Source organism: Pundamilia nyererei, unplaced genomic scaffold (genome assembly GCF_000239375.1).
Source record: "Pundamilia nyererei isolate P.nyererei 1_Seehausen unplaced genomic scaffold, PunNye1.0 scaffold00027, whole genome shotgun sequence".
Lineage (NCBI taxonomy): Eukaryota > Metazoa > Chordata > Actinopteri > Cichliformes > Cichlidae > Pundamilia > Pundamilia nyererei.
The window spans coordinates 2,299,617-2,310,804 of record NW_005187428.1 but is presented as its reverse complement, the minus strand read 5'-3'; the positions used below and the strand labels follow the sequence as shown (position 1 = coordinate 2,310,804).

Genomic DNA, 11,188 nt, shown 5'->3' with positions numbered 1-11,188 from the left:
TTTCTGCCTTGCACGGAGTGGACAGTCAAACAAACAAAGCATAAATCAGTTTTGATGGATCAGAATGGATCAGTGTTGTCTTGTCCCCAGTCAATTCATACTGCAGGTTTTGTGCACCCCGCTAACTCTGATAGGCTGGTTTTCATTATCTTTCGTTATGAAACGCGGACGAGCTCAGACTGGCTCCTCCCACCTAGTCTAGCAGCGGAGCTCCGAGACGTATCCTGATTGGTCCATTTCCAAGAATCCGCCATATTCAAACTTCCGCCGTGCTGTGTCTTCTGTTGTCATCGATCTTCTGTTTTCTTTGTACGTATAGGGCCAGTTTTCATACGTTTGGTTTTTCTATCTTCCTCGCTTAGTCATAAATAATTTCGGGTATAACTCATCTCACAACGTATAGCCACGGGAAATGGAAGAAAACGAAGAATTTAGCGGAAGCACGACGGAAAACAAAAGACACAAACTTCGCAGGGTGTCATCGAGGACGTCTACGACCAGTATGATCAGCGCTGCGGAGCCCTCGCCTCAAACCTTACGGAGAAACAGCTCTAAGAAGCACGTAGCTGCGAAAAGGTGATAGCATAATTATTTATTCGACAGAACTTTTGCAATATAGTACAGTATACTACAGCAAACATTTTATCCATTACCCGGTCGGCCAACTGTGACGGGCAGGGCTGGTATTGTAACTGGCAAAAGGTGCTTTCAAGTGCACCTCGGAAGCCAACCAATCGACTGAATACACATATGTCTGCTTATCTTGTTTTAATAAAGAGATAATTAATTTAATTTTTACATGCATATGTGTGTGTGATTTAGGATTTGTACAGTTTCCTGTGCAGTAGACATCATCTTTATATTAGGGCTGTAATAATGTCATCCTCTGTAAAATACATCTTTATTTGTTGTGGGGAGGGAACAAAACTTTGTTTACAGGTTGTTCGTTTCTTTTATTGCAAATTACCATCAAAATACTACAGGTGGAGAGACGTTGTAATCAGACCTGTGCAAAAGTTTGCAAAAAGAACATTATTTGTTGTATCATTTAGGGTTGAATAATTTTTTCAAGTTGAAATTGCAATATGTGCATTTGGTAGACTGCAAAAGCTGCAGTTAGTCTACGCTTTATACAGCACATCTCATTGAGGCTTGCAACATGCACTTTCTGTGAATCTCCAAATTTTTGACCTTTTTCCTTACGTGGGAGTCATTCTCACCAAACAGAAGTGACCCAAAACAACTGCATATACACCCTCCAACAACATACATGTGGGTTAAGGTTAGCCCACATGAGTTCATGAGGTTACATCTTTTGGTCATAACATTACATTCTAAATATTAAACTGGGCTTAATTAAAAAAAACCATTCCCCAAATCATTTAAGGCTAATATTATATGTGCATTATAAACACTATATAGATGTTTATGTTATAAAACACCGTTGTTATTTGATCACCCTGCTTTATAATGCTTCGTTTTGATTAGTGTACTGTGGCTTTAATTTGATGGCCATGCACTGCACCTGTATTTGTACTTGCAGACTTTCAAAAAATGCAAACAGTATAATATCAGATACGGATTTCAAAAAATGTGATTGGCTCCAACTGTTTTTTCCCAGAAAGTGGTGACTGTTAACAATGGTTAACGTGACGTCAGTAAATCAGATCTCATGACTCTCAACAAAACTTTTACAGTACTGGTTCTACTCATTCCTCAGAGTCATGAGCACTGTTAGTGGGGTTTTGCAGTAGTGGGTGCAGCTGCCCCTTGGCCTTGACCCTGACAGAAACTGTGTAGTTTCATTGTTTTGTCGCCAAAATTGACAAGTAGCACAACAGAACCGCACAGCTCCTTAAATGGCTTTGTTGTGCCTCAGTCATCCCAGAGCACATATTTGAAACATAACTGCAACGTAAAGGGTAACAAAAATGCTTCCATGTTATACTGTAAGCCTCGCATATTGTTGCTGACCATGTTGATAAGATACCAGAAAATGAAAAGCTGCCATTGTGTAACGACCATGCTATAAATGTGTTTTCATTGTGCAAGGCCAAACATGATTTGTTTAATTTCCCACAGACCACCACTGCAGAGAGGCAGCTCCTTCACCTTCCTCACTCCTGGGACTCCGTGGGATTTCAGCCTAGTGAGTTCATGTTTGATATGCAACAGCATCATGTTTTATTACAGCGATCAGGCCCTCACACAATTATCTCTTTGTAAACTGAACAGCTCTCTTGATCCATGTCTTATATGGCTTGTATGGTTTTCCAAAACCTTTGGCTGAGAGGTTTTTGGTGATTTTATCCAGCATTAAAAATCACGAGCATCACAGTAATAACATTTAAGAAGAAAAAAATCAAGCACACAGTGTGCGTCAGCCCCCCTGGCTTTGTCCGCACCTGCACATTTTACACAGATACCAGATCAGCCAACCACCCTGCAGTGTTTTGATTCTGAAAGGGTTGAACTTTTGTACTGTCCGCACTTTGAATGCTCGGAAGTAAATGCTCTAGGAGATAAAAGGGAGTGTTACATCCAGACGGAGAAGGGAGTCGTTCTGTACCAATATACACGGGGGGGGGGACTGTGTTTTTAACATTCAAGAATGTGAAATCAGTTCTAGTAGTTCTCCATAAGGTTTGAGCCTGTAAAAGGCTAGTTCAATTTTTAGTAAAGTTGTGCTGCGGCTTATTTTTACACCTGTCACAAATAATGGAGAAATGCATACTTTTCACCCAAATAATAACACAACATGGACTCATTGTGTGTCGACAGAGAACACTGCCATGGGTAGTCTCCCGTCAAAGTCCCAATCTGAGACAGGAAACCCCCATATACGTATTGCATCTGGTCATGGGTAGCAGGATAACATTTTGGACTGTTATCGTTGTTATGTTCATATAAGAGATGCTGCTTTAAATCTGTTGTTTAAACACTCATCGGGCCTTTAAAAGTAACCGCTATCTTGTGTTTTGTTGCTGCAGAAAAGAAAGCGCAAAGAGAAGGAGGATGATACCGTCAGCCTGTCCAGCTTCGACCTCAAGGTGAGAGTCGGAAAGCCTCCTTTCTGCACCTGAATGCATCTCTACCATAAACGTTAATCCTTCTGCATGACTCGGGTTGTCATCACAGACAGCCTGAATCATGCAGGCTGAGGATAATCCTGCTATGCCTCAGACCGGCTGAGGAAATAACTGTGAAAGAGTATACAAGCAGTGCTGTGATTGTCATAAATTCAGGGTTCAGTTCAGCACATCAGCGTAGCATTTACACTATGTTTCTGTGCTGTAGAAGCAGGAGCAAAGTTCCTCTACTCGGATATTTGAAAGGAAGAGCTGAGAAAGCTGAAATTCTCCCTCAAATGTGTAGGAGAACCGTATGAAGTACAAGAAGAGATCTAACCAAGCAGACACTTTGTTCATGGATATAACTTCTCAGTGTGTGTTTCACTGGAGATCACATAGTCAGACTGTAGATCTAAGTGCAACATAAATACATCTGCACAGCAAACAGTCCTGAGACTAAACTGAAACTGTTAAGAGAGCAGATCAGTTTCATGTCATCCAGGTGTTTTACTGCTGTTGCTAAATAGAGCATTTAAGAAGATAGATGAAAGGAATATGAGTAAATTGTGTGTGAGGCTATTTAAAAATGCCAATAGCTTCAATTATAAATAAATCCTACAGTTTTAGTTTATTATAATTGTATTTTTCTTTTTTTAGGAACCCAGTAACAAGCGTGTCAGATCACTTGCCAAAGTTTCATCCCTCGTCAACTTGATATCTCCTTCAAAGAATGGAGCAGTGCGGCGCTTTGGTCAGACCATCCAGGTGAGCGCTGTGCTGTGACACTTAAAAACAACACTTACCCCGTACCATCTTCAATAACAACAGCCTTTGTTTTTTTGTAGTCAATGTCATCACGTGATACCAAGTCACCAGGGATGTCCCTCAAAGCTGGTAGCAAAGCTTCAGGTCCAACCCCCACGAAACGGAGAAACAGCACGCTGTGGTCGGAGACGCTGGACGTCCATCAGAAGAGCACGTTCTCAACAAAAGAGATCAAGAGACAAGAGGTTGTGCAGCTCAGCCTTAAGTCAGGAGCAGGATCTTAAATGTGCTGAGAGCTGAGAAAGTAACCTCTCCGGCATTTGTTTTATTCTCAGGCAATTTATGAACTGTACAGGGGAGAGCAGGACCTCATCGAAGATCTTCAACTTGCCCGAAAGGTTAGTAGAATATTTGAGTAAAAATAGAAGAATCCAACATTTCAGCTTCCTTTTTTACTCAAACTGCTGCTTTTGTGTTTAGGCGTACCACGATCCGATGCTAAAGCTTTCCATCATGACAGAGGAGGAGCTGGCTCACATCTTTGGCGACTTGGATGCATATATCCCTCTACACGAAGGTGAGCTCTCGCTAACTTGGATATAAAACTGGAAGCTGTTTGTTTTTCGCTAACAAATGTATCTCTTTTTTTCTCTCTCTTTTTTTAACATTCTGCAGAGTTATTGGTGAAGCTGACGGAGGGAACTGGCTCTGATGGAACAGTAGCACAGATCGGGCAGATAGTGATAGATTGGGTATGAATACAGTAACATTATCCTGAGAATATACACTCACCTTGATAACACAGATATCTAATCGGCCACTCACTTGGTATCAAATCAGTGCATTTAGCCCAGTAGACACGGTCAAGACGATTTTCAGAAGCACTGCATTGATCACCCAGATGTGACCACTCTGGAGAAGTTTGGAGGTCAGAAGAGAGGGCCAGACTGCTTTGAGCTCATAGGAAGCCAAAAGTAACTTAGCCATTCATTGCAGCTACAGTAAAATCTTGAAGCAGATGGTCTACAACAGCAGAAGACCACACTAGGTGCCAATCCTGTCAGCTAAGAGCAGAAAACTGATCCCAGTTCATACGACTTACCAAAATTAGACATCAGAAGATTGGAAAAATGTTGACCGGTCTGACGAGTCTCAATTTCAAAATAAAAGCATGGATCCATCCTGCCTTGTATCACCGGTTTAGGCTGGTGGTGGTGGTATAATGGTGGTGGAATATTTTTGTGGCACACTTTGGTTGCCTTAGTATCAATTGAACACTGTTTAAACACCACAGCCTACTTGAGTATTGTTGCTGACCATGGCTATCCTTTTATGACCATATGCCCATCCAGCAGGAAAACATGTCAAGTCACACCACAAAGCTCAGATCGGCTCAAATTGGATTCGTTTGACCAGGAGATTATTGTTGTGGATGTGTAGCCAACAAATATGCAGCAACTGTATGATTGTTATCATAAGTGTTTCCAGCACTTTATTAAATCTGTGCTACAAAAGAGCCCATAATTTGTACCTCATTAATTTAGCAGTGAGTGTATTTAGTGGATGTTTATCCTATAAGGCTTTGCCAAGTTAGGACATTTTAATACAAATATTATATTATAAAAATTCTTGCTAAACTCACTAAAGTTAAAATATTATTTGCTAGAATTGGTACTTATTATATCATTTTTTTAAATAGTTGGCTGTACATGACAATAATTTGTATATTTAATGTTGCATGAGTAAATTGGTTGCAGATTCTTATTTAATTTATTCTTTCACTCTAATTTTACCTTTTTTTTTAACAATAGTCTTCATATGGTGGCAGTAGAGATCACGTTTACTTTAGAACTGATGACGCTGACTGAAACTTCACAGCCTGCCATCAGCTAATATTCATATTTAAGATGCTTTTGAGGAAACTGAAAATCCTTTTAAAAAACTAATCCGACAAGCAGCCTTTGGATATTTTCTTTCTTTTCTTTTTTTTTAAAGACATGAAAAGTGCACCGTGTAAATGTTTTGCCTCCGACTGTTTTTCTCTCAGCTGCCCCGTCTGAATGCCTACAAAAACTACTGCAGCAACCAGCTTGCCGCCAAAGCCCTGCTGGACCAGAAAAAGCAGGACAGGCGGGTGCAGGATTTCCTGCAGCGCTGTTTGGAGTCACCCTTCAGCAGGAAGTTGGACCTCTGGAGCTTCCTTGACATCCCTCGTTCACGTCTGGTAAAATACCCGCTGCTGCTGCGAGAGATCCTCAGACACACTCCTCCCGATCACCCAGACGTGACCAGTCTGGAGACAGCAGTACGTTACCTGCGTGCCACATAATCTGGCAATTTGCATGTTTGTTGCAAATAAAATACACCATCATTTTATGATAACTTTTTATTATCCAGATCACTATAATCCAGGAGATCCTGTCTGATATCAACGTGAGAAAGGGGGAGTCTGAGTGCCAGTATTACATTGACAAACTGGAGTTTCTGGACGATAAGCAGCGGGACCCCCTCATAGATAAGTGTAAGACACTTCTGTGTCACGGCGAGCTGAGGAACAAGAGCGGCTCGGTAAGAATGGATGCTTCTCACTGTTACAGTATCTGCACGCCGTTCGTGTCGTTTTGAAGTTTCACGCTCTGTTACTGTGCTGCCTCAGAGGCTGCACGTGTTCCTCTTCTCTGAGCTGCTCGTTCTGACTCGGCCGGTGACGCGCAACGAGAGGAGCTGCTTCCAGGTGTATCGGCAGCCCATCCCTGTTCGAGACTTGGCCATGGAGGACCTGCAGGATGGAGAGATCCGCATGGGCGGGTCCTTCAGAGGGGCTTTCACCAATGGAGAGAAAGGTGGGTTGACTTCTGATGGCTTCAATAATAGACGGGAGTTCATATCAGTGTAAACATGAGGAGTTTTGGGGTTTTAGACCATCAGTTAGACAAAACAATTATAAGATGTCACTTTGGACGCTTTCTTTTTCTGTGCTTAATTTTTGTAGACTAAATTATTAGAAATGCATCTTTTATAGTAAAACTAATACCTTTATAACTGAAAATGTCTTAGTTGTAACTCCACAAATATTCAGGATGCATGGATGCATGAATCCAGTCAGTAGCTGCGTCTTGCTTCTTCTCTCGCCAACTTTCATTTACAAACCTCAGTCATATTCTCCTGCTAGAAGAAGGGGGGGCTTAGTAGTGGTCCACTTCCAAAGTATGCTTTTCGCTAAAATGGTGAAGCCAAGAGCAGCAATACACAGTCACACTAACCTGATATGACCCAATTACACATGTTCATCCTTACGTCAGGTTTTATCCACTTTACCAGTTTTTGATGGGAAATTTTGGACTGATATGTTAAACCACACAACATACTCCAAAAACATCCATTGATGGGCGTTCTTTATTTTTAATTGATATTCTTTTTCATAATTATTAGTGATGTTAATTAATATTTATTTAACAAAATAAATTAACTGGTCTGTAAGTTCAATAAACACTCGAGTTCTCTGGTAATATTTAATAGTTTGGGCTTTACGGGGTTAAAGCACACTGCACACCAGAGTGAACCTGCTGAGTCATGTTATAATTCACACTTGGCTTGCCACGACTGGCGGCCCTTTTTGTATTTGCTCACAAGTTGTCTGTACCATTGTGTTGACTTACTCTTTAGAAGAAACATGCAGAGGAGGTTGGGTGAGGTGGGAGATTATGGATTCTTATAGGACTGGTGTTTATAATGCTGAATGAACTGGCGAAGAAATTTTTTTTCTCTTTTGAGTGTCATTAAAAAGGATTTTCCAGAATCCTGTAGCTTCAAAGCATCAGTATTATTTTTCTGACTGCCACTTTTATTCTCTTCTTCTCTAGCTAAGAATGTTTTCCGCGTGAGCTCTCTGGATCCTTCTCACGGCCAGACCCACACACTGCATGTGAGTGACGTCTACCACAAGCAGCAGTGGCTCAACTGCCTCCGAACCGCCATGTCCCAACAGCAGGGGGCTCCAGCTAGAGTTCAGCGGGGGGAAACCATCCCAGCAAAAAGCCACTCCTTTGTGTCCTCAACCACAGTCTGTGACGAAGAGGAAAATGAGAACTGTCCTCCTCCTGTCTCTGGCCCCAAACTGAGGCCTCAGACGCTCTCCAAAACCAGACTGGACCAGAAGTTACAGGGATCACTGAAGAGGAAGGAAACTGGAGTGTAGCTATTTAGAGGGTTCCTCTTACATGTATTTGACGTGTGTTCTGTTTAGTCACATTTTTTTTATCCATCTGCACTGAAAAGGCTTCTCCAATCATCACCGTCCAAATGTTAATCCAACTGTAGCCCTTAAAAATGTGTAATTAGTTTACAAAAAAAAAAAAAAGCGTGCTATTTGCATATGTGTTTACAGCAGCTGTAAAGCAGTTTTCTGTCTTGTTGCTTTGAAAACTTTTTCAGCTTTGGTTTTTTTTTTTTTTTAAACCGTCTCTGTCTTGTGCTATGATCAGGATGTGACTGTGTGTCTATAGCACGAGCAACAAGTGTCATCTGTGCCAAGATAAGGGACCAAGAAACTGTCTACCAAGGAAACAAGGCTCAAAGTGTTTCAGATCAGTGTCAAGATAGGGAGCAGAACACGTGTGAGAGCACTGACCACAGATGTATAAAGAATTGTTTTTAAGGGGGAAGGAGGGACATCAAGAATTCATCACATATTCAGAGGAAATTTGTTAATCAAAAAGGAAAAAAATAAAACATTTAGTAAAACTGAGTTTGAGACTTTTTATTGCAGGTTACTAAGATCCTCTTGATTGTACTTTGAGTTCTCAGTCACTTCCCTTTATTGTTAACGGGGCAGTTCAACAGTGTTGCAACACTTTTAAAGCAAACAGAAGCTTAAAAAAACTAGACACTGGTTTCTTTCCAGTTAGTGTTCAAAAAACGACTCTTAGCACGTTTGTTCATGTGTTTTTGTTCAAATATATCAAACTGGAAAAGGCGAAATGTAAAAAGAAAAAGACAGGTTATGGATAAATCCTTTTGAGTTCAGAGACAAGTTTGACTTTTGTTTTATTTTAATTGCTGTGAAATGCCCATCGTAGCTCTTCAGGCCAAATCCAAAATTGAAAATGACGTCTTTACAGACCTGCAAAGCCTGATTTACATGTATGAAAATTTTACCTCGATATCTGTTGTTGCGTTTGTTTTCACTGTAAAACATACAACTGACACAGTGTGACTCTAGATAAGGTGTACGTCAATATTCAGTATTAAACAGTCATCGAAAAGAGCATCACTGCAAAACTTAAAGATGTACTCATAGCATTCAGGGAAACGCGCGTCAGTACAAAGCGTATTTCAAATGTATTGTCATAAAGAGTCAGAGAACAGCTCATCGCATTGCCAACTTCCTCTATCTCGTTAAACACCGATTCTTCACTCACTATTTAAAAACAGGAACCTGAAAGACTTTCTTAAGTTCTTTTTCATTTTTATATGCTCGAAGGATCATTGGAATTTCTGTTGATGGATGTTTTGCTTCAATTTGATTAGACGGCCACACAGCAGCTTTATCTGCACACATTTTACTTCCACTAAAACCCTTGGGGGGCCTCTTATACAGCTTTTGATCAGTAGTATTTATAGCTGATAATGTGTCACCAGCATGAGATGCTTCACCACAGCCTAACCGAAACCCTCTTCCTCAAAGATGCTTACAACTGCCAATGTTGAGCGTCATGTACTCTTTCTGGGAGAGTTATGAAAGCAGGAGTCTGCGCAAAGCTTAAGGGTAAGCTGTCACGCCTCCTTTTATTTGACTTGACCGTTGCCCTGATAACACAAGCCTACACGGCAAACACCTGCTTCCCCTTGAACACAGCTGCTGAGGTTTGGGTAAGATAAAATGGCCGGCTTGGGGAAGTGGAAAAAGTTTTGAATGCTCAGGACTAAACCTTTCATTAAATAATGACTCACTGTTAACTGTCTGCTGAAGGTAAAAGGATATCCACAGCTTTAGGGGGTCATTGTATTAATCTTTATTAAGTCGCAATTAAGAAAAACCGGTCTGACTGAACTAACACTCAAATGTTTGTTCAAATCTTTAAGCACACAGATTGAACATTAACAGTCCAGGTTGGAAAAAACTGTACAGCGAGAACAGGGGATGTGTCCTGCAACCGTTTATAACTTGCACATTTCCTCCTCCTAAAAAAAGAAAAAAATGCATCAGTTTCAGTTTATGACGCGATTCACAAGCCCTCTTCTGATCGCGCTACAACATTACAAATTGGGTTGAGGTCACAACTCTGGTTTGTTCGTTCCAAAACATGAATTTCTTCTTTTGCAACCGTTCTGCTGTCCATTCATTTGTGTGCTCCGCCGGTTTTATGTCAGGTATTGCTGCCCTTATAGTCACCATTCATTGTTCCCCCCAGTTTCAGTGCATTCATGCATCAGGAAAGCAAAGAAGCTCAAACCATGATGGTTCCTCTGCCATGCTTCCCAGTAAGTATAACGTACATATGTTCAAAGAATACCTGATGCTTTCCAGATCATCCAGTTAGCCTTTGATCTTAGGCGGCACCGTTTTGGTTTATGTTTTCTTATTTTCGTTCTATTACCTGATTATTATTTGGTATTTTCTGCTATTGCAATGTTCTCCTGTCACTTTGGCTGCTTCATCACCTTTTTCAGGACTACGTGTCTTTTTGTTGGTATAATCTTTGCAAGATGTTAGTTCCCAGGGAGAGCAGTAACACCTTATGAATGAGACATTGTGTCTTAATGCAGAATGATGGACATCCTGGACTGGGCTCTAGAATTGCTTTTGTAGTCTTTTCTGAGCTTTATGAACCTCTAAAATGGTTCTTCTGAGGTCCTGTGAAAATTGTGCTTGAGGCAAGGTTCCAACCAATTCATCTTTTGGTCACAAATTCATTCATATGCACTTTCAAACCCAGACTCTTATTCTTATTATTCAGTGTGATAAAAAAAAAAAAACCCAAACACATCTATTAATGTGTCTTGGATGAAGATCAGACCACATTTATTAATAATCAGAGTAGAAATGCAGCTGATTCTAAAGGGTTCACAAAAACTTTTCTTCTAATCCTGTCGCTTAACTTTGGAACTATCAGTTCTGGATTCAGAAGACCGTGACAGCTCACTAAACGTCATCACCATCATGCAGTTGTTGGCGTGTGTTGTTGTTGGCATCTCCAGAGTGAAGAACATGCTGGTATTGTTGAGCAGAAAGAAACCAATTTTGCAGGTTACTGTACTCTCTTAAGTTAGAGAGTAAACTTACAAAAACAAGGCACGTCCAGCCAGGAAGAAGCTGTGGTGTCACGGCGAGCTTAAAATACTCAAACTGT

General features: G+C 40.8%; 1 protein-coding gene across 1 annotated transcript; it reads left to right on the top strand.

Annotated features, from left to right (window-relative positions):
* The first annotated feature begins 208 nt into the window (after positions 1-208).
* On the top strand, positions 209-8,210 carry net1 (neuroepithelial cell transforming 1). Its single transcript, XM_005728113.1, has 13 exons — positions 209-309; positions 404-576; positions 2,083-2,149; positions 2,991-3,050; positions 3,729-3,836; positions 3,917-4,081; positions 4,172-4,234; positions 4,317-4,413; positions 4,512-4,588; positions 5,884-6,141; positions 6,234-6,404; positions 6,493-6,679; positions 7,700-8,210. The coding sequence occupies exons 2-13, from the start codon at positions 413-415 to the stop codon at positions 8,032-8,034; spliced, it is 1,752 nt and encodes a 583-aa protein (XP_005728170.1). The 5' UTR covers positions 209-309; positions 404-412; the 3' UTR covers positions 8,035-8,210.
* Positions 8,211-11,188: the final 2,978 nt, after the last annotated feature.